Source organism: Hemicordylus capensis, chromosome 2, assembly GCF_027244095.1.
Source record: "Hemicordylus capensis ecotype Gifberg chromosome 2, rHemCap1.1.pri, whole genome shotgun sequence".
NCBI classification, from domain to species: domain Eukaryota; kingdom Metazoa; phylum Chordata; class Lepidosauria; order Squamata; family Cordylidae; genus Hemicordylus; species Hemicordylus capensis.
The window spans coordinates 373,951,304-373,974,876 of NC_069658.1; the positions used below are offsets into that span (position 1 = coordinate 373,951,304).

Sequence of the window (23,573 nt, forward strand, 5' to 3'; positions counted from 1 at the left end):
CAATCCAATATCTCAAACAAAATAATATACCATAGGAATGATCAGCTCAGCATACATCAATGGCCTGCTGGAAGATGGTGGTCTTTACCAGAGATGCGACCAGAGATGCCTCTCAGCATAGGGACCTTCATAACCTAGGTGCAGCCATTGAGAAGACCATGTTAGGAACATAGGAAGTTGCCTTATGCCAAGTCAGACCATTGGTCCACCTAGCTCAGTATTGTCTACACAGACTGACAGTGGCTTCCTCAAGGTTGCAGGCAGGAGTCTCAGCCCTATCTTGGAGATGCCAGTGAGGGAACATGGAACTTTCTGCATGCTCTTCCCAGAGCTGCCCTGAGAGGAATATTTTATGGTGCTCACATGTCTCCCATTCAAATGCAAACCAGGGTGGACACTGCTTAGCAAAGGGGACAATTCATGCTTGCTACAAGACCAGCTCTCCTCCCTAGTTCCTGCCAGTACCCTGAGTTCCTACCAGCACCAGCCTCGCCTTCAAGGGTGTTAGGACCAAAAACAGAGGGGCTATTCTTACGATCACAAAAATCGGGCTAGGAAAATCCTAGCCCAATTTTTGTGATCGTCATAACCACCGGGCTTGCAGCCGAGCCCGGTGGTTCTGGAGCGGCTAACCCACTCCTGTAGCCCACCCCTTAGCCCGGGTTTGCGGAGCAAGCGCTCTGCAAACCCGGGCTCTCTGCTCGTGAGTAGCCACGGTGCGGCTCCGCACCACGGCTACTTGTGAGTAGACCCCCGGCAGGGAGGCTTAAAAGCAGCCTCCCGGCTCAGGGGTCTCACAGGGCATACTGTCTCGCGCAGGGTGATACTGTCTCGTGAATGTCTCACACAGGGCATACTGGGGCTTCCGGGGGCCGCGCTGCCCCCGAGCTTCCCAGCCCCTGCCGGCTCTATCTCAGATCTGGCCATCATGTGGGCATCCGATCCAGCCGCCCAGCCCGCTCACCGCTAGGAACCGGGTCTCACTGATCGTGAGACCCGGTCCAGAATCTCCTCTGATGACATCAGCAGGAGGGCTGATTCATATGACAGAGGAGTGTAGGCTGATAAGGGTAAACACCCCACCCAGGACTGGCATACCATACTGGAATGTGGCGGTCGCACCCTGATAAGCACTCCTCCCATACTGCGGCAAAATAGAACCAATCCGCTCTTTCCACGCTCTCTCCCTATACATTTGCACCACCTCTTTTGTACTCTATAAATAAACGCACCCTTCTGATGTTCAGGAGGTCCTGCATTGACACCGTTTCCGCCTTGTTTGTTCCCTCATCTGGTGACCCCGACGTGATCCAGATCCCTCAGCACCCTGCTTACGCGACTGGAACAGTCTTCTTAGTGCACTCAGCTTCGGCTCCCTCGTAAGTATGGGCTCTAGTCTTTCTGTTGATCAGAAACAGCATGCGGAAGAATTGCAAAAAATTATCCGGCAACATTCCGGGGAGGTGGTGCCTGTGCATGATCTCGCTGATCTCTTACGGGAGGTCGATTGTCAATGCCCTTGGTATCCGTACAAAGGGACATTGAAAGCAGAACATTGGAGAAAGATAGGGACCGAGCTGCAGGCGGAGCCACGAGCTCCGATCCAGCACCTCCTGCTCAGCAGAAAGGTGCTGGAAGCAGTCGCGGCTTTCTTCGGTGGGGAGCCTGTGCTCCTGAAATCTGAAGTTGTGGATGCCGCACCCCCTCCATACCCTGTGTTGCTGCCCGCCGTCACGCCGACGGCCTCGGGGGCCCCGAACTCCAGGGCTCTTAAGGAGAAGCTGGGCTTTCGAGGGGTTGTTGTGGAGGGACTCCATCATGCCAAAAAGTCCGGACAAATCCTGGTAGATGGGGAAGAATGGGCTGGAGAGAACCCAGCTCTGTTCCCAGTGATGCGAGGTCCGGTAGACGGCCAAGGAAACGCCCACGTGGACTGGGAACCACTTCCGTATTCGGTCCTCCGGGAGTTAAATCGAGCCGTGAAGGACTCAGGACTCCAGTCTACCTTTGTCCAGGGCATTTTGGAAGGTCTTAACAATGGATACCTCATGACCCCGCACGACTGGAAGGCGTTGTTTCGTATGATTTTAACGCCTTCACAGTATGTGGTGTGGGATAGCGAATACCAGCAGGCAGCCCGTTTGGGCGCCACAGCGCAGATTACAGCAGAGCAGGTTTATGGTTCTGGGCAGTTCGAGCCTCTGGCCATGCAATGCCAGTTGCCTGATGGACACATTAAGGCGGTTGGAATGTGTGTCCTCCGGGCGCTCCGCAGGGTGCCCTCGGCTGGCACCCCGGCTCGCTCCTTTGCAGTGATCAAGCAAGGACCCTCAGAGCCATACACAAGCTTTGTGGACCGTTTGAAGGTTGCGATCGCTCGGCAGTTGGACAATGTTGAGGCTCAGGGAGAGCTGCTGCAAAAATTGGCATTTGAGAATGCCAACGCGGACAGCAAAAAGGCCTTGCAGGGAGTTATCCACCGTCAGACTTATTCCCTGGCGGACATGATTCAGGCTTGTGCTGAAATCGGCTCAAAATCGTACGATATGGGCCTGTTAGCTATGGCTTTGAAACAATCCAATAAGCCCACGGGGAACTGCTACAACTGCCAGAAGCCTGGCCACTTCCGTGCTGCGTGCCGAGCGCCAGGCGGAGGAGCACATAAATCTGGATCGAACCAGAAGAATGCTGGTCGCCCCTCGAAGAAGTGTCCCAGATGTAGCAAGGGCTACCATTGGGCTAACCAATGCCGTACTAACCCTGTAGGAACAGAGACCTCCCCGGGAAACCGGGGAGCGGGCCTTCCTCGGGCCCCGGAATAAAGAAAGAGGAATCATTGCCGACACCCGGATGTGCTGTCGCGCTTGTGCTTCAAAAGAATGCCACCTCAGTGTTCCCAGGGGAAGTTATACTTGTTCCCACATTGCCAGCGACTCCCTTTGAGGGTCCTGAGCCACTGCTTATTTTACCAACGCAAGCAGCGAGCCCTCAAGGGATTTTTGTGGTCCCGGAATTGCTTGACTACATTCCCCAGACATCTATCATGCTTCAGGTTTGGGGGCACATGCCCCTGACCCTTAAGCAGGGAGATTCGTGGGCTCATTGCCTAAGCGTACGGAACCTCACCCCAGTGGGGCCTAAGGCCTCTATGTTATCCCCACAGGTTGCGCTGGTCCAGACGAACATTGCCAGTGGAAAGCCAACTCGTAAGTTTTGGATTCATGGGCACTGCCTCGAAGGGTTGTTGGACACTGGGGCGGATGTGTCGGTCATTACGGTAAAGGAATGGCCGTCTCAGTGGCCTAAGGAGCCCGCCCCCTCTATTTGGGGAGTGGGTGGGGAACAATCTTCTAGCCAGAGCACTGAGTGGTTGGCGGTGAGAGCAAGTCAAGCCGGTCCAGTTATAGCTCACTTTCAACCAGTCATAATACCGCTCCCTTTTAACCTATGGGGACGCGACCTCCTGCAACAGCTGGGAACTCGGATCAACATGCGGGAGTAGCTTCCCCGCACCGAGCATTGGCCCTCACCTGGAAAACTGAAGAACCCATTTGGGTAGAGCAATGGCCTTTGCCAAAAGACAAATTAGAGGCTCTGCTGCACCTGGTAAAGGAGCAGGTGCAAGCTGGACACTTGGAATTTTCCTCTAGCCCCTACAATACCCCTGTTTTTGTGATAAAGAAAAAATCAGGGAAATGGCGACTCTTACATGATTTGAGGGAAGTAAATAAAATTATTGAACCCATGGGCCCCTTGCAATGTGGACTACCTAATCCTAACTTAATACCTGCGGGTTACCAGGTCGCCATCGTAGATTTGAAAGACTGTTTTTACACTATTCCCCTTCAGCCTCAAGATAAGAAAAAGTTTGCTTTCACGGTACCAGTTCTGAATAATGCCCAGCCCACACAAAGGTATCATTGGTCTGTATTGTCCAGGGCATGTTGAACAGCCCTGTGCTGTGTCAGCTTTACGTGCATCAAGCATTATCGGAGTTTCGTAAGCGTTATCCGACCCTCCTAGTTATTCATTACATGGATGATATCTTGGTATCGGGGCCTAGATTACCTCTTAATTGGTTACCTATTCTAACTCAGTCCCTGAGAGAGTTTGGGTTAATAATTGCACCTGAAAAAATCCAGCTCTCCGAGCCCTTTTTGTATCTTGGCCACCGTTTGATGAGCGCCTACGCCATGCCCCAACTACCCGAAATTATTTTGCCACCAAAGCTGACTTATGTACACTTACAACAAATCTTAGGGACCCTTAATTGGGCACGGCCATACTATAAATTGACAACTAATGACCTCCACCCGCTTTTTGAGGCTCTTAAGCAAGGCCGACAACCGGCTGACCTCATTACATTATCTCAGCCTCAGTTAGAAGTGATTAAGAAGGTGAATATCACCCTAAAAGAGCGTTGGGTAGATCGTGCAATAGAAAATATGCCCCCTGCACTTCTAATCGTAGCAACCCGACCTCAGTTCACCGGAGCAATCGCTCAAGTCTCCTCGTCGGAGGTGCATATCTTGGAGTGGCTCCACCTTGCACATACGCCAAAAACCACTGTCTTGACTCAATTGGCTATGCTAGCTTTGATCCTCCGCAAAGGGCGCGATCGTTGCTTGGCCCTTTTTGGCATGGATCCTATTCGACTCCACATACCCATCCCCCAAAGTGACTGGGAGTCTGGTTTCCGTTCTTCCTTAGCCTTGCAACTCGCGTTAGCTGATTTTACTGGAGAGGTTGCATACCACCTTCCCAAGGATGTACGATTGCAACTTCTCCCCCATTTGCCTATTAGACTCGGCACTTGCCTAAGCCCAGCCCCCCTCCAAGGGGCGCCCACTGTCTTTACTGATGGGTCACCTACCAGAGGTGTGATGACTTGGCAGGTGGATGGTGAATGGAAAGCCCGATATACTACCCCACAAACATCTCCGCAACGTGCAGAGCTTGCTGCGGTAGTCCTGGCTTGCACAGTGTTTGCAGACTCTAGTTTTAATTTAATCACTGACAGCTTGTACGTTTATAATGTCCTCACTGTACTTGAAGGAAGTTATGTCTCTCACAATCTAGACAGGAACCTTCTTGGTTTGTTTATTGCGTTGCAACGTCTGCTGGCGCAGCGCAGAACGCTTCTCTTTGCCGCCCATATTCGCAGCCATCAACCCTTTCCAGGCTCGCTGGCAGAGGGAAATGCAAAAGCTGATCAGCTGTTACGCGCCTTTCCAGTCTCCCCAGCGCAAAGTCATGCCATGCACCATCAATCTGCCCGCAGCCTCGCCCATAGGTTCTCTATTCCCCTCACAGACGCCCAGGCCATTATTCAACAGTGCCCCCAATGTTCAGGCCAAGCCTCTTACCCGTCCACAGGGGTAAATCCCAGGGGGTTGGGAGCCAATGCGTTGTGGCAGATGGATGTAACGCAGTGGCCCCCATTTGCTCCCTGGCGCTGGCTTCACGTTACAATCGATACTTACTCAGGGTACATTTGGGCCACCCCGCAGAAGGGCGAAAAAACTCGCCATGTCTGCAATCACCTTGTCCGCTGCTTTGCAGTCATGGGACAGCCGTCCGCTTTAAAAACTGATAATGGCCCTGCCTACTGTTCCTCGGCCTTTGCTTCCTTCTGTGCGCGTTGGGACATCCGTCATACTTTCGGCATACCTTACAACTCAACAGGCCAAGCTATCGTTGAACGGGCCAACCGCACTTTGAAGGCTGCTTTGGTTCGACAAGACAGGAAAGGGGGAAGTCCCCTGTCCTTGCCGGACAGGGAGCAACTGCTTGCACATGTTCTATTTACTATTAATCACTTAAACCTTATTTTCTCTGATTCTCATTATTTATCCCGCGTACAAAAACACTTTCGCACCACCGAGCCGTCCCCCCGGCCCTTGGTGCGTTACAAGCGCCTGCCGGACCCGCAGTGGAAAGGTCCTGTTCCCCTGATCACTTGGGGCCGGGGTTATGCTGCTGTGGATCTCCCAACAGGCCCGTTGTGGGTACCTGCCCGCTGTGTTCGACCCACCCAGGATGTCGTGGCATCAAGGTCTGTCCAACCCGATCCCGAACTTCGGTCTCCACCTGAAGGAGAGCTTCCCGGCACAGCCCCGACAACGAGGCAGCAACAGGAAGAACAACCCGCCAGTGACCTGGGGAATGGTGAAGAATCTGGCAGCGCAGGCGACCGTGCTCCTGGAGCAGGAGGAAAAAGAAAAGACCCCTGAGAACTTTCTGGCAGCCGTGTTTGCAGCCCTGAATGCAAATTCTTGCCTTATTCTGTTTTGTTATTTCTTCTGCCTTTTTAATGTACCTACTGAAGCTTTGCCCTTGGCTTCTCTTTCACACCCCAACATGTGGGTCCGTCACGCGTATTATATGTTTCACACCCATGGAACCAATGTCTCCCTGATATGTGAGCACCCATTATGCATATCACCATGTTAAAACAGAAAAGGGGGAGATGTAGGCTGATAAGGGTAAACACCCCACCCAGGACTGGCATACCATACTGGAATGTGGCGGTCGCACCCTGATAAGCACTCCTCCCATACTGCGGCAAAATAGAACCAATCCGCTCTTTCCACGCTCTCTCCCTATACATTTGCACCACCTCTTTTGTACTCTATAAATAAACGCACCCTTCTGATGTTCAGGAGGTCCTGCATTGACACCGTTTCCGCCTTGTTTGTTCCCTCAGAGGAGGTTCTTCAGTATTCTGGAACCAAGACATTTAAAATTGTAAAGGTGATAGACATGTCTTCTAAGCGATTCCCATTTCACTTCCAGGCTAGTTTGAAGTGATAGTAAATGGAAAAGCTGATGTCTGGAATAACAGGTTTTTGTAAGAGGCTGGACTTGCCAAGAGGATCATAAGAGAAACAAAACCCCATTGCTAAGATATTTGTGAACAGTAATGCAGTCGAAGGCAACACTTGAATTGTGTTCCAGACAATGAGAAAGTGGTATTTTGACTCCATGGATGGATGATTAGACTAAATGTCTGTCATGCAAAAGGCTTATCTATAAACATTGCAACAAAGCTTTAGATTTTTACCACAATAAATGGTTAGTTGCAATCAAATGCTGCTCAAACGAAAAACATTGCCCATAGCTGTAATTACCAGTCTCTTGACTGAAACAAAGGGCAATTACAACACGCTGAAGAAGTGTGCTCGCAACCATGAAGCACTTGATTATAGAGTGGTGAGGCAATCAGCAAGCAACATATTTTTGCCTGCATGGGTCTAAGACAGATATCATTGGGGGTGCAGGTCGGGTGGGGATTTTATAGGCTCAGTTAACTCAAAGTCTCTTTCCTGTTTTAATGCATGCAGTGCTGGCTTTTTAACAATATCAGCTTGTTCTCTTTAGGGCTTGAACAAAGGGTGAAAATACACTAATTCTGTAATAATATGGTGGTGTAGGTTTCTTTGGTTGCTCAATCTGTTTTCATGGATTTACAATTCTGTTTGTTTGTTTTTGCATGCTACTGCAAGTTTGCTTATCATGTTTGACTGTGGAAGAGTACCCTGTGCTTAATGCAAGCAGTTGTAATGAATATTATCTCTTGTGGGAATGTGTTCCATAATCACAGAACAGAAAGCAAACCCTGAAACTCCTATACAATCTAGCAGGCCATTGTTGCCTTGTGCCTAGAAAGCAGTTATGCCATCTGTATCCTGAAGCATAAAGCAATATTTCCAGGGTGCTATTTTCAGCCACTGCTCTGTGTCTTTCATTAATTGTTTTGCCCCTAAATACCTGTGAGCTACAACTGAGATAAAGCAGATTCAGGACAGAGCAACCAGGAGCTCAGGGGAGCTAGACGGAGAATGAGGGACAGAAAGACTAATGGCGATTGTCACTTATTTAAATTAAAAAGGGAACATCGGTCTCCTGTCAAAACCAATTTTTTTCCACGAGTTTGATGATGAAACCTGTGTTTCTACTTTGCTCCTGTGCATACAAAGAAAGACTATGATGTGATTCTCACACATAGTGGGAACCGGGCTAAGGGAGCCCAGCCTAGCCCAGTTCCCACTGTGTGTGAGAACCGCTGGGAGCCATGCAGCTCCTGGTGGTGGCACGGCAGCAAACCCTCTTGGCAGGGGCGTAGCAAGGTTGGAGTAGGCCCAGAGACAAGATTTTAAAATGGGACCCCCCCCCCTCACTGAAGCTCAGCTCATGAAGTAAAGAAATCTTAAATGAGGCTGAAGAGTAGTAACAAAATACCATGATGCAAGTCAGTTAATGGTACTAGAGAAAGACATGCTGTTCTGGTAGCTCCAGGTCTTAACACTCATATCCATTTCGGAGGATGAATACAATTAAAGGCAGCCTGGGAGGGTGTGCAACTGGGGGAGTCAGTCATGTGATTTGCCTCTGGGGGGCCCTCCAAGGCAGTGGGCCCCCAGACAACTGTCTCCCCTTGCCCTATTATAGTTACGCCTCTGCCTCTTGGGTAGCCTGCCGCTTAACCCCTGGTTTTGGCTGCAGGAAAAGCGGGTCAGTTGCTCATGTGTTGCCACAGCACAGCTCTGTGCCACAGCAACTACAACAAGCCGGCCTCAGGGGGGCTCTCCAGAATGCCATGACGGAGCCAGTAATCATCTGGGTGGTTGATGCAGCCACCCAGGGAGGGCTTCCTGCTCATGTGCGGGAAGAGCAGGCCAGCCGCTCTTCCTGCAAACCCCATTCAGGCTCTCCACATACTTTTATGTCTATAATAAAATACATGTAAACAAATGCATTAAAGGATATGTACCGCTTAAATGTTGGGCAATACAACTACCAATATAACAACAAGCGACTCATCACTGCCACTGGGTCATAACTCAGTAACTGGATGGCACTCAAACTGTGGAGGATGACGTGGCAGCACAGGGGAGATCACTGACTAATGATCAGGAACAGACTAGCAGGCTTGTAGTGAGTACAAAGGATGTAACATGTGTACCTTCTCGGTGTCCCAGCATTCAACCACACACAGCTCCTGTTATATGCAACTGCTTTATAGCTGCTTGCCTCACAAACATGAAGTAATCTTATATAGATTTAACTAAGCAAGAACACCTGGCCGAGGGATGATCCCTCAATGCACCACTCACTGCGAGCACAAGAGCAGAATGGGGAAGGAGATAATGTGCAGGAAGCCTGCCTCCCATCAGTCCTCCCATCACCGGTGTTTATGGTCATGTGCACGACCTCAAAAAGTAGCATACACAAATTAGTATCATAGGCCTATACAAAAGGAGCATGACAAACCGCTCAGTCATATTCTACCTGATGATGATGATGATGATGATACAACAGCAGCAACAAAATTAGTAATAGTGATGATGATATATTATTATTATTTCTTGTTTACACAGTCAGACAGGTGTTATTGACTGGTTTGTTTTATCCAGACATCGAGTCCTTCCCAAGGACCTGGGATGGCTGAATATTATTGTCAATTGTTATAGATATCGTCGCAGAATATAGGCTGTTCCCACTAAAGCTGCTTTTTGTAATTGGCTGGTGGTGATTTCTGTGGCCCCTATGGTGTTGAGGTGCTCTTCAAGGTCTTTTGGAACTGCACCTAGAGTGCCAGTTACCACTGGGATTATTTTGGTCTTCTTCTGCCACAGCCTTTCAATTTCAATCTGTAGATCTTTGTATTTTGTGATTTTTTCTATTTATTTTTCTTCTATTCTACTATCCCCAGGTATTGCTATGTTGATTATTTTGACTTGTTTTTCTTTCTTCTCAACTACAGTTATATCTGGTGTATTGTGTGGCAGATGTTTGTCGCTTTGTAGTCGGAAGTCCCATAATATTTTTACATCTTCATTTTCTTCAACTTTTTCAATTTGATGGTCCCACCAATTCTTGGCTACAGGTAGCTTGTATTTTTTGCAGATGTTCCAGTGTATCATCTCTGCTATCTTGACAATGCCTTTGTTTGTAGTCAGTCTGTGCGATCTTTTTACAACAGCTGATTAGGTGGTCCACTGTTTCATCTGCTTCTTTACAAAGGTGGCACTTGCTGTTTGTTGTTGACTTTTCGACTTTTGCTCTTATTGCATTTGTTCTTAGTGCCTGTTCTTGTGCAGCCAGTATTAAACCCTCTGTTTCTTTCTTCAAGTTGCCATTCTTAAGCCATTGCCAGGTCTTGGTGATGTCTGATTTTCCACTTATATTGTGCAAATATGGACCATGCAGTGGCTTATGTTTCCATTTTTCTGCTCGGTTCTTGACTTGTTCTTTCTTGTAGGCCTGCTTTGTTTCATTGGTGTTGAATAGCTTCGCGTTATTGACCATTTTAAGTGCATCTTCTTCACTGTCCTTGATATATTCTTCAAGGCCTCTTTTCTCCTCCTCTACTGTTTGATGGACTTGCAGCATTCCTCTTCCACCTGAGCTGTGGGGGAGGTATAGCCTATCTACATCACTGCAGGGGTGCAGAGCATGATTGATGGTCATTATTTTCCTGTTCTTACGATCTAGCATCTCTAGCTCTGCCTGGGTCCAGTCTATTATTCCTGCACTGTATCTGATAACAGGTATAGCCCAGGTGTTTATGGCTTGTATGGTGTTCCCGCCATTGAGCTTGGACTTGAGAATTTTTCTAACTCTCCTGATGTATTCATTTCCAATTTTTCTTTTAACTTCAGTCAGTGTGCAGTGTTATCAGCCTGGAGTATGCCCAAGTATTTGTAAGGTTCTTTATCTTCCAGGTTCTTAATGTTGCTTCCATTGAGCAGTTCTATTCCTTCTGTTTTTCTTATTTTTCCTTTGTTCATTATTAATGCAGCACATTTGTCTAGTCCAAACTCCATTGCTATATCGCTACTGAATATACGGACAGTGTTTAGCAGTGATTCAATTTCTGACTTGGACTTTCCATGCAACTTCAGATCGTCCATGTACAGCAGAGGGTTGATTTTACTTGATGTTTTAGATGTTTGGTATCCGAGGCCTGTTTTGTTTAGTATTTGTGAAAGTGGGGTCATGGCGATTACAAACAACAGAGGGGATAGTGAGTCCTCTTGGACTCACCTGTCCAAGTGTCTCGCCATTGATTGTTAACTGTGTACTCCACATGCTCATTGCTTTTTTTATAAATATCTGAAAGTTTTTGCTGACACCAGTTGTTTCTAAACATTTTAGTATCAATGTGAGAGGCAATGAGTCGAAGGCATTCTTGTAGTCAATCCATGCAACACTTAGATTTGTTTTTCTTCTCTTGCAGTTTTCTAAAATCATTTTGTCAATTAGCAGCTGGTCTTTTGTGCCTCTGGTGTTTGGGCAATTTCCTTTCTGTTCAAATGGAAGCTGTTTGTTAGTTAATAAGTGTTGCATCACTTCATCTGCTATTATTCCAGTTCATAATTTGAAGATGGTTGGCAGGCAGGTTATCGGTCTATAATTACTTGGAACTGTACCTTTTGCTGGGTCTTTCATGATGAGATGAGTCATTGTTCAATATCACCTCCTTGCAAAATGTGATTGAACTGTTTTGATAGTTGTTTATGAAGGCTTGTTAGGTGTTTAAGCCAAAAGCCATGCAGTTCATCGTCGCCTGGTACAGTCCAATTTTTAATTTTCTTTGCTCTTTCACTTATTAATTCTGGTATTATTATTAGATCTTGCGTTTGTTGGTTACATTTTTTGACCTCTTTCATACAGCCTGCTTTTTTTATTATAATCTATTGGATTGTCCCATAATTTCCCCCAGAATTGCACTGTTTCTTCTTTATTTGGTATTTCTACATTTCTTGCAGTTTCTCCTTCTATGCTTTGGTAGAAACGTCTCTGATTCGACTGGAATTGGAGATTCTGCCTGTGTTGTGTAGTTCTGGCTTCATACCTGCTAATCTTCTTTGACACTGCTGTTATTTGCTGCTTTATTATTTCCAGGATTTCTCTAATTTTCCTTGAATCTAGGTGGTATTTTTGGATCAGATACTGTTTGGTGTTTTCATTCTTCAGCTTCTTGTCTTTCATATCTTTCTATTTACTAGCATCTGATCTAAGCCTGGCGATTTTATTTTCTTATCTAATCTTCCATTTAGGTGATGTACTTCTTTCTTTTTTTACAGGTCCATTGATCTTATGTCCGAGCTCTTGTGTTGTTATTGTTGCTGCACTGTACATTAGTTGGTTTGTTTCTTGCAAATTCTTGGTTGTTATTTCTGCAAGTGCAGCATTAACATCTTTTAATGCCTGAGCAAGTTGTTTTTTGGCAACTATTTTTAGAGCTGGAAGTCGAACCCTGGTGGTTATTTGGTTCATGTGCTCAGTTATTTTTTGCTTTAGTTCTTGTTGCTTTTCTGTTAAACGGCATTTGGGTTTTTGAGGTGAAGGCAAAGGGGAGGTTGCCTGGTTTTGATTTTGAAACAGTTCAGCAACAGTGGCATCCTCTATTTCCAACACCTCCTCCACCTGCGCCTGAGCAACTGCTTCAGTTGGTGGTAATTCTTCTTCCATATCTTGAGCCTGTGTTGCTCTTTGCAGTTCTTCCAGCTCAACTCCTGTGAATCCTTTATTTGTTATTATGAATCTTCTCTGGTCTGCTAGCCTTTGTTCTGTTGTTTCTGTATCTGGATGCTTCTCTTTCCAAATTTGGTACATTCTTTTAAAATAACCTCTTCTAGTTGGACTAGAATAGCAGATAATAGCAGTATTACATAATATTGTAATAGCAGATCATTGTTGGCAGTTTTCGAATATTTTTTTCGGTTAAGTGACATTTCTTCCAGTAACCTTGCAGTCTCCAGCCCTGGTTGCTCAACTGAAGATCCTGATTCCTGTTGCCCACTTGCCACCAGATGTCCAGGGACTCCAGCACCTGGCATGGTTCTTGTTGACCCGGGTGACAACCAATCCAGTATAGTTTTATTAAAGTTATGCCTCACCATATTGTTGATGGGAGAGGCACTCTTTGTCTGGCTCCTCTGGTGAGACCTGTCCAGTATGGTTGGACCTCTGGCATAGCTCTCACCTTTCTCAGAGCACACAAACCCCACAACCACACCAAGGTAGTGCCTCACTGGGGGGTTGTTATTGTTGTTGTTGTTATTTTATTACATCCATTAAAATAGAGCTATTTAACAAACAGTATGCAACAGGCACAAGCAGCTGCACAAAATTTGTCCACTTTATCTGTAATCTGTGGGCTCTCATCAGAGAGAAGAGGGAAAAAAGATAAAATTCCTCTATCCTACCTTGATTTTTTTGGTAGAATGTTTGTAATAAAGGCTGAGTGCATATCACAATAAAAAGGGCAATGTAAAAGAACATGCCCTACAGATTCCACTTTTCCCCCTTCACGAGGACTTATATGTTTATGATGAGGGACCGTCTGATATCTCCCCTCCAAAAGAGCAGATAGCAACACATTGCAGCTGGCTAATGTAAATGCCCTGAAACATTTTGGAATTGTTAAGTTGGTTAGGTAGCTAGCAGGTGTCAAAGCATTCCTAGTGGCTCCTAGGATGGGCTATTTTTATTATTATTTGTTTGTTTGTTTGTTTAATGTTTATACTGCCTGACTCCAAAGGCAGTTCACAAAAGTAAATAAAATAAAAGCAGAATAAAACAACCATTAAAACAATTTAAAACATTCACAGATTACTAAACTTAAATGTTTCTGTAATTCAGTGTCCTATATTCATTGTTTCAGAATAGATTTAGCATTGCAGTATCCAAGGGCTAATAAAAAACTAGCAGGCTTTCCATAAGATTAGTGTGAACAGTTGAAAGGGGATTTGCAAGAAGAGCGGGTTTGACCCACTCTCCCTGCAGATGATCAGGGAGCCCTCCTTGGGTGGCCCGAATGGCCACCCAAACGATTACCAGCTCAGGAAGTTCCACAAGGTACCGTACTAATGTGTAGTGCCTTTTGGGGGAACCACCTGATGCTAGAAGTCTTGTTGTAGCCTTCCAGTCAGGAGGCTACTTGTGAGTTGGTGCAGCGTGGAGCCACACCGCAATGACACATGATCAAGGAAGCTGCCTTTCGTGTGCTCTAGCGCTTGAAAGCCAGGTTTAGCGGTAGGCTCTGTAAGCAGACTTGCCACCAAAAGCCACATGGCTCCCATTGCTACTCACGATCGGGAGAAATCAGGCTCGGCTTCCCTAGCCTGATTTTTGCCAATTGTGGGAATAGCCTCTAGGAGTAAGAAAAGAGGTTGAAATTTTCTCATCCAATAATTTTCTCCATGTTGACTGGAATGTGTCAGATAAGGCCAATGGTGCCAGTCCCACAGGGGATTTTTTTTTTTTTTAAGCAGAATTTAAATACAGAGATCCAGGCTTGAGTCACTATAGAAATTATGCCCGCCTCTAGCTGCAATGTAGCATTGAGGACATAACATGGAACTGAAAATATGGCTCTTAGAAATTTGTTCTGTACCACTTCCATGGGACCTTAATTACCATACACACACTACTGGGAACCGTATAGCATTAGAGCAACAACTGTAGCAACAAACACCTCTATTCCTAATGGAATATGATCCCCCACTTGTGTACAGAAAAACCTCTGTAGGGCTTAGACATTCTTCTGAGTATTCTCTGCAGTGTGTTTAATATGGGTTAGCCAGGAGAAGGAGTGAAAAATAGTAGGCTTGTGCCCGAAATGTTTTGGAGGCCATTGTAAAGGCCTCCGAAATGTTTCAGCACTGGGGGGGGGGGGCGGTATTTGGCATTTCAGTGCTGGCGGGGGTAGTACTTTAAGGGCGGGGGAGGATGTACTCACCCCCCACCACATTTTCCCCGCCAGCGCTCTGTAAGCTTTAAGCCCCTCGGGGTGGCAGCGTTCCTCCCTGCCGCCCCATTCCCTCCATTGGCCGGAAGTGGCCGGAAGTTGCAAGTGCACGTGCGCCCGTCGTGAACCCGGCAGACAGGCGCGCATGCATGATGGGCACACGAGTGCTCACAACTTCCGACCACTTCTGGTCAATGGGGGGAATGGGGCGGCAGGGAGGAACGCTGCTGCCCCGAGGGGCTTAAAGCTTACAGACCACCGGTGGGGGAAACGCGGCGGGGGGGATGAGTACACCCTCCCCCGCCCTTGAAGTACTACCCCCACTGGCGCCGAAGTGCTTTCGGGCACAAGCCTAAAAAATAGCTCCTAAATACTTGTAGCTTGTCACCTGTTCAATAGAATTCCCATTAATGTGCCATCTGCGTTCGATGGCCTTCTAGCAAAGACGATGATTTTGGTCTTGTTATAATTAATTATTAAAAGTTCATTATTGCAATTAGTGCCCTTAGAAGAAGCTTTAAAACAATAATCATCCTTGCTAGAAGTACTGCATCATCGTCATAGAAGAGAATTGACAAAGGTCTATTTCTGAGTTTGCGAGAGTGAAAACTAGTACCAACTAAACTTTTAACCAAATAATTGATATATAAATTAAACAAAGTGGGAGCCCAAACACAACCCTGTTTAACTCCTCTAAAAGTGAGAACAAGACCTGTTAAATGTCCTGCATGGCTGCATCTAACTCATAACTGTTTTCATACAGACTGCAAATTAGCACAAACAGACATCTATCGAAAATGGAGGCCTCTAATTTTCTCCACAGTCTGTCACTAGGTATAAAGTCAAATACTGATTTAAAATCTATAAAGGCTGTGTAGAGTGAACCTTTATGTGGGGAAACATATTTTCCCAGCAATTTTTGAATGATTAAGCTCTGGTCAGCCATTGAGCTTCCCATTCTGAAACCCGCCTGTTCATTCTTCAAGATATTGTCCCGTTCCCACCAATCCAACAATGGCTGCATTCACACATATTGCAAAACTGCTGTTAAACAGGGCAGAGGTTGGAACTCCATAGGGATGTGCGAACAGGTTCAACATCGAACAGGTTCAATGTTGAACCAGTTCTGTTTGACAGTTCAGGGTCGAACCGAACCACCCTCAGTTTGGTCCAACCCTGGACGAAAACACACACACACCGGCCATTCAGGGGGTTCATGAATCAAAGCCTCCGGGAGGCTTCTCTGAGGCCATTGGGGAGGGGGGTCATGGAAGTTCACCTTCCCCCCACCGGGCTTCCTTGTGGCAAAAATCATCTGGTTCAGGCATTATTTGGTAGGTGTGTGCAAACAGGTTTGAATATGAACAGGTTCCATATAAAACCAGTTCAGTTTGAAAGTTTGTGGTTGAGCCGAATTACCCCCGATTTGGCTCGAACCCAGACCACACACTCCCCCACCCTCCAGTTCGGGGGTTTGTTGAGCCTTTTTGAAATTTCTTTTCTTTTTTTACTTATGTCCTCTGGGGGGCTTCTCCAAGGTGATGGTGGGGGGGTCTTTGGACATCCTCCCTCCCCCCACCAGCCTACCTTTTTGTAAAAATTTCCTGGTTCGGGCATCTTCAACCTTTTCCAGGCCTATTCCCTGTCAGAGCGGCCATTCTGGAGGCCACCACACCTGTGAAGTGAGACCCTGCATGGCCAGGTCATGACCCAGGCCATGCAGAGGCTCTGCATGGATAGCCAGGACATGCAGAGGCCCACTGCACAGGCACGGTGGCCTCCAAAATATCCAGGGGGGAAGGCCCGAATGGGCACAAGAACAGCCGAACGAGCTGGTTTTAGCAGAATGGAGGCCAGCGGGGGGAGGGGAAACCTCCATGAACCCACCAGCACCACCTCAGAGAACACCCCTGGAGGGGGGTAAGATTTTTTTAAATAATTAAAAAATTGCAAAAAAAAAAACCCCGGACCTCACTGAACCGGCGGAGGTTTGAGGGGGTGATGGACCAAACTGGACCAGCCAGTTCCATCCACACCCTTACCTCCAGTGGCTGTTGCTGGTGTCTTTTTTATTTTTATTTTTTAGACTGTGAGCCCCTTGGGGACAGGGTGGCCATTTTATTTATTTATTTATATCTATGTAAACCACTTTGGAAATGTTTGTTGAAAAGCGCTATATACACATTCATCGTATTTGTATTCATCAGTGGTTCATAAAAATGATAAGATGCTCTTATGGCTCTCCAACCTAAAAATGAAATCTACCTGTTCTTTCTTAGGGAGGGAGCCGAAAGAGTTAATCACTTCTGCTTCCACTGAGTCATCCAATGTCTCTTCAGAGGTACTTTTCGGCTGCTGATTGCATGAAGTTCACTTGGAAAGCAAGGGAGATAAAGGCAATGTTTTATTTTCTGTGGCAGCAGGAGTTGCATGGTTCTGATTAGCTCTAGCTGTTTCAAGGCCATTCCTCTGAGCAAGCAGTAGGTGAAGTATTGAGGCACAAAATGCTCTCGCAGGAAGAATTTGAAAAGTGGAAAGCAATGTTTTCATCTTAAAAGTTTTCATCATGCCACCAGCTAATTTGGTGGCTACACAGAGACAGGCCTTATTCGTTGCCAATCTGAGACTCTGGAATGTGCTCACTGCTGAAATAAGAGCCTCCTCATCTCTGACACTTTTATAAAAAGTATTTAAAGACACATATATTTATTTATTCAAGCATTTTAACTAGACTTGTAGTTTTAAATTATTTTAAGGTTTTAATTTCTGTTTTAATATGTTTATGTTGCTGTAAACCACACAGAGACAGATGTTTGGGGTAGTGTACAAATATAATAGATAGATAGCAACATCAGTCAGATCAGCATGATATGGGTGACATTTTAAGGGTTGGCACAGCAAATGCTTTATGGTTCTTCATGCCCCCCAAAGGCCCTTGTTAACTCTAATAGAGGTAACTTGCAGCATAACTTGATTAGTTTCCAAAGTCTGAGTACTTTATCTGCCCCTTTGGAGGCTGGGTTGGTGTAGGGGTGTGCCCAAACTGTAACTCAAGCCTTGGTTTCAGCCCTGGTTGGGAGCAAGCAGCGGAAGCTTTAAGAAAGAGGAGAGCAGGTTCTTACCTGCTCTCTGCCACCCCATGCATCTTCCAGCCGGGGCAACACTTGGCCCATATACCCGCACGTAGCGCAGCACCATCCTGACCACACAAATGGTGTATGTGAGTGTGCAGTTGCCATATGCTCTCTGGTGCTGTGCAGGGGTACTTGGGCCACCCACTGCCCCAGCAGAAAGCTGCCACTCCCCATGGGAGCTTTCTTAAAGCTCTCTCTCCCAACCAGGGCTCGAACCGCTGCTCAAACCGCAGTTCAAGCATACTCCTAGCTTTGTGCCACTTTGCTCTCTCATTACATCTTTCTTCCTCTCCTTGTAAGCCAGAACCAAGCAAATGAGTCTTCTCATTTATTCAGAAATTTCTGAGTAAATGTATCAAAAGAGAGTTTAAGTGAGTCTAATTGTTTATCAATTTTGGATATATACTCAAATATTGAAATGACAGTGTGGACAGTGAAGGCATTGATTAATAATAAACTCTACTGTGTATTCTTGCAATTGTCGGGGGGGGGGGGCTTGCTCATTATTTATTTATTTGATTTCTATAACACCCTTCCAAAAGTGGCTCAGAGCAGTTTACATTTAAATAAAAACAACAAAAATCAATTAACAGTTAAAAATTATGTGTGTGTGCAGGAGGGGGGAGGTTCTCCGAGCAACACTCATTCTTCTTGCTGACTAAATCATCTCACTGATCCACCAGGCGAGAGGGATGGTGTAGTCTCTGCAATTAGAGACTTCTCTGGATCTAAAACAGCAAATCTATTGGGGGTGAACAAAGAGTTCATATCACTTAGGGGCTTAGGGGCTATTCCCACAATCAGGCAAAATCGGGCTAGGGGAGCCTAGCCTGATTTTGGCTGATCGTGGGAGCCACCAGGCTAGAAAGTGAGCCCGGTGTCTCCCAGGCAGTTAACCCGCCTAAATACCCTTCCCCTAAAACCGGGTTTGCAGAGCGAGCATAGCCGTGGCGCAGCTCCATGCCACAGCTACTCATGAGGAGACCCTGGAGGGGAGGCGAAAATCCGCCTCCCGGCTCGGGGGGTCTCACCAGCATGCCCTGCGCACTCGCAGTTCCGTGACGGAGCTGGCAATCACCTGGATGGCCAATCTGGCCGCCCAGGGTGAGCTGCCTGCTGGTGTGCAGGGAGAGCTGATCAAGCCCACTCTCCATGTGAAACCTCTTATGGCTCTCTACACTGCTCATATGGAGAGCCTCATATTTTCATTCTCTCATATCTGAGAGAAAATCTGTGTCTTGTGTACACAATAGGATAACCCCTATTCTCCCCACCACCAACATTTTTCTAGCTGTACCTCGGATGTGGATGTCTCCCGGCCTTGTTCTTCTAAGTTTCCACTGGTAATGAGTTGAGAGGTAAGAGAGGAGGACCAGATTTTTTTGCCAAGAGGTTTATGTGTGAAAGGATGAGTAGAGTGCTATAGGCTATGTGAGCATTGTCTGAGGCAAGAGCTTCATTCAAACGTTATGTGAGGAGAGTGTTCTTGAGTACAGCCTTTGGAAATGAGATGGAAGTCCCACCTGGTGCGTCAATCGCTGTCCCCTGCCGGCTGGGTCCACCATACTTACAGCCTTTGTCTGAAGAGAGGAAGGCCACAAGCATGATGGAGGACACTTTCAACTATACCAGCATCGCAGGCAGAGCTAGAAAAGGAGCCTCCCAACCCCAGCCTCCATCACACTTACAGCCTTCCACTCTTCAGACAAAGGCTGTAAGCATGGTGGACCGGCAGGAGAGAGTAACTGATGCGCTGGGAGGGACTTCCATCTCATTTCCAGAGACTGTTCCCAAGTACAGTCTCCTCACATAAAGTCTAAATGAGGCTCTTGTCTCAGACGATTCTGCTGTATGGGATTTCCACTTCATTTTTGAAGGCTGTACTCAAATACAGTCTCCTCACATAACCTCTGAATGAGGTTATCGTTTCAAATATAATAATATCCCCCCCACCACACACAGTATCTAAAATTCAAGTATTTAAAATACGTATTTTCAATACTCTTGTAATTTGTCTCTCAAATACATTTGCTCAGGTATTCTTTATTTTTTAAAGATATTGCCAAAACCAAAAAACATCTCAGTGTTTTTGAAAGTGGAATGCAGGCAGGGAGGAGCATAAGTTGCCAGCAGCCTTTTCTTCTCTCCTCACACTTCTTACATACTTTGCAATGAGTGTGAAGACAGGTGTTCCTTGCAAAGCTTCCAAAGATCTTGAACATTGGTTCTGAAGAGATGTGGTCCACCTGTCCCTGCAGAGTCACCTTTCTCTTTCATAGGAACCTAGGCAGCTGCCTTATACTGAGTCAGCCCATTGGTCCATATAGCTCAGTATTTTCTACAAAGACTGGCAGCAGCTTCTGCAAGGCTGCAGGCAGGAGTCGCTCTCAACCCTATCTTGAATATGTCAGGGAGGGAACTTGGAACTTTCTGCATGCAAGCAGCAGGTGCTCTTCCCGGGATGGCACCATCCCCAAAGGGGAATATCTTACAGTGCTCACTTTTGGACTCCCATTCAAATGTGAATGAGGGTGGACCCTGCTTAACAAAGGGGACAATTTATGCTTGCTACCACAAGACCAGCAGTGGTGACATCTTGCCACTTCACTGGCACCCCAATGATCTGCTGCCTCATGAAAGGGCCGAAACGCCAGGCTTGTGGAGGGAGTGCCCTGTTTTTGACACTAGTTAAGGAAACAGTCTCCCTTCAGATCACCAATTTTTCTGCCATTCAATATATACGCTTGTCAGCCATGTATATGCTATAGTTATTCCTACTTAAATTGAATGTAAACATTAATCTTAATCTCTCATACATTCATAAGCAACAAAAACAAACTGAACATCTCTTTGAAATTCAAATTCTATTCCTTTTGCAACAGGTTTGCTGCTCCCTTTGTCTGCTGTTGCGAAAATTCACCCTATTTTTCATCACACTGTTGCTAGCTAGATTTTATTTTAGCCTTGTTTAATTCCTGCCCCCTTCAAAATAGGAGATTATTTTTAGCAATATGTTGCAAACCTTTTGTAATTATAATCCAAAACTTTTCAGACCTTTTTCTATTACCATACGTGCACAGGACCTATGAAGCATCTAATATTGTGTCTGAAGTTAAATTTCATGCCCAGGAATAACAGGTTCGGATCCTTGGACTTTGTTATGATTGAGTCGGTATGGTTTTAATTTCTTTTCTATGGTTGGAGAGCAATCCTTTAAAAAATCAACAGCTACAAAGAGAAATTTTCTTTTTTGAAAATATATAAATCTTATGAAAGGTTTTGCTGCTATGATATATTCTCGTACTGATATTGAAATGGCCACCTGGCATGGACAGATAAAAATGCACTAGTGATTTTCAAAAGGTCAGCTATTTTTGATGCTACCATATATTTAGAAACCATAACAGTGAATCTAATTCACTAGAAACAAACATCACTTGATATATCTCCCAGCTGTATTGTACATACTGCAGATCTATGCCGCTATTAGCAATATTGTAATATTCACACCAGACAAAAAATAATTAAGTCAAAAATCAAGCAGGATGGACAATTTCCAGATGATGAAGGAGAAAATAATAAGAAAATGAATTATTGCAGGCTAGATGCAATTATATTTGGATGACAGATGCAGAAATTGTCTGGAACAACTGTCAAGATGTTATAGAGTAAACGGTTTTTCTGTCACTTTCCCCTTATTTTTGAAGTGTGGGGGAAAATCCACTGTGATTCATAAGATTTCATTTTTTTTCTGATAGGAAGAAGTCCAGCAACACAATCCAGCAAGTAATTATATATGCCTTATGTTCTACCAACTTCAAAGGGTCTTGTGCATGTATAAATTGTGTGCTAAATTTGTGATCCAGCACGTGTTGAAGCAAAAAATCCACTCAGAAGTAGGCATTGTTTTGGTATAACTAGGGCCATTTCACATTGTGCAAACGAGATGTTTTCAGTGATGATCACCATAATGTTTGAGGGCAGAGACACATCTGCAAATGTATATTAAGGATTGTCAGCCTATCATTGTTTCCAGGCACATGCCAAACATTGCTGTATTTGCTGATGGGGAGGATGCTCTAGGCATACCTCTTTTCATACCATGTGTACTGAGCCTCAGGTGTGTGAGGGAGCATGAGAGAGCATGAACATGCAGACTGGGGGAAGGAGAGATCCTCTTTTGTAAACCCTAACCATCAGTACAGTGTAGAGATGTGCAAGAATCGGATTTTGTGATTCCATTCGATATCGAATCAAATTGCAAAATATTCAAATTGATTCTTGGAAACAACAGCAATTGTCAGCTGTTTTGACAAATCTACTCAAATTGATTCAAGTCATTTGGCCATAGGGAACAAAGGGGACTCAAATCACCCCATTGTTGCACCTTCGTAGATTCTAGGGACACCATGTGGGCTGGGTGGTAGGGCATGATGGGTTCAACCCTCAAAAGAAACTGGCAAGTCAGATTTTAAAAAGGGTTTTGATCTTTGCCCCAACACCCCATAACATCCTATGGGAGGTTGGGGGGAAAGTTTAAAAAAAATCACTTGCTTACCCATTTCTTTTGTGGGTTGGGTGCTAGGTAGCACCCATCATGCCATGCCACCCAGCCCACTTGGGTGTCTTGAGGACCCTACCCATGGGGAACAATGGGGTGCTTTGAGTTTTCCATTGTTCTCTATGGCCAAAACAAGCAGAGTCCACACATTTTGTAACCGTGCCTTGAAAAACATTGCAAAACAGAAGCACACAGTCCCTCCCAACACAGAACACCACATTTTGCCAAACACACAGTCCAAAAATGGCCAAAAATGAATCACTGACCCAGGATCCACTGCCAGCCACAATGTCTGTGCTGCAGTAACATCATTGGCACAAGTTGCTCACATACACAATTATGACTTCTTACTTCAGCATTGCAACAACTACCACAGTAGCACCCTTAGCTGCCAGCAAGCAAAGCCATAAGCTCAACTAGAACTACCTCTTCAGCCACACTTTGACTGAGTACATCTTGCAATGCAGATTACAGAGCAGACTAGAGCAGTGAGTGAAACACAAGTTAGTTTCAAGTCAGATATGGGACATCACAGCAATCACCAAGAAATATTACACACACATACATACACACACACACACACCTGAGCCGCCACTTTCCATTTCTTGCCACAACACCATGTCACCAGCAGACCAACCCACAACTCAAGAGAGGCAGGTAGGCACCCAAGTTCTGCCTTTGTTAAGCTGAGATCCAGCAAAACCAGATAGTTAATAATATAGCAGCAACAGCACAGCATATTATACTCAGTGCTGAGAAAAGGAAACCAGAAAATCATACTTTCCTTGATTCCTTCCTCTCTCCTCTTCTGAGGTATACTCTTTAAGGGCACACGAAGGGTTCTCTCTGTCTCCCCTCCCCAAGCTCTTTGAATTTTTTTTAAATTCCCTCCTTTTTGTCCCCCCTCCCTCCTCCCTCCACCCAGCCAATGGGGCCACAGTTGCGCATGACAACACTGATTTGTATAACAAGCCAATCAAGTAGCAAGGAGATCTCAAGCCAATTGGAAGCCAGTGCTAGAAAACCAATCGGCAAGGGGGGGAAGCCCACCAGAATGGTGCTTAAATCACTAGCATTGATTCGAACTCAAATCAGGCCCATTATTCTGAGGCCAATT

General features: G+C 45.8%; 1 protein-coding gene across 1 annotated transcript; it reads left to right on the forward strand.

Moving 5' to 3' along the window:
- The first annotated feature begins 1,219 nt into the window (after window positions 1-1,219).
- LOC128346248 (uncharacterized) lies at window positions 1,220-6,677 on the forward strand. Its single transcript, XM_053299326.1, has 3 exons — window positions 1,220-1,379; window positions 3,164-3,206; window positions 5,998-6,677. Exons 1-3 carry the CDS (start codon window positions 1,240-1,242, stop codon window positions 6,451-6,453), a joined length of 639 nt encoding a protein of 212 aa, XP_053155301.1. The 5' UTR covers window positions 1,220-1,239; the 3' UTR covers window positions 6,454-6,677.
- Window positions 6,678-23,573: the final 16,896 nt, after the last annotated feature.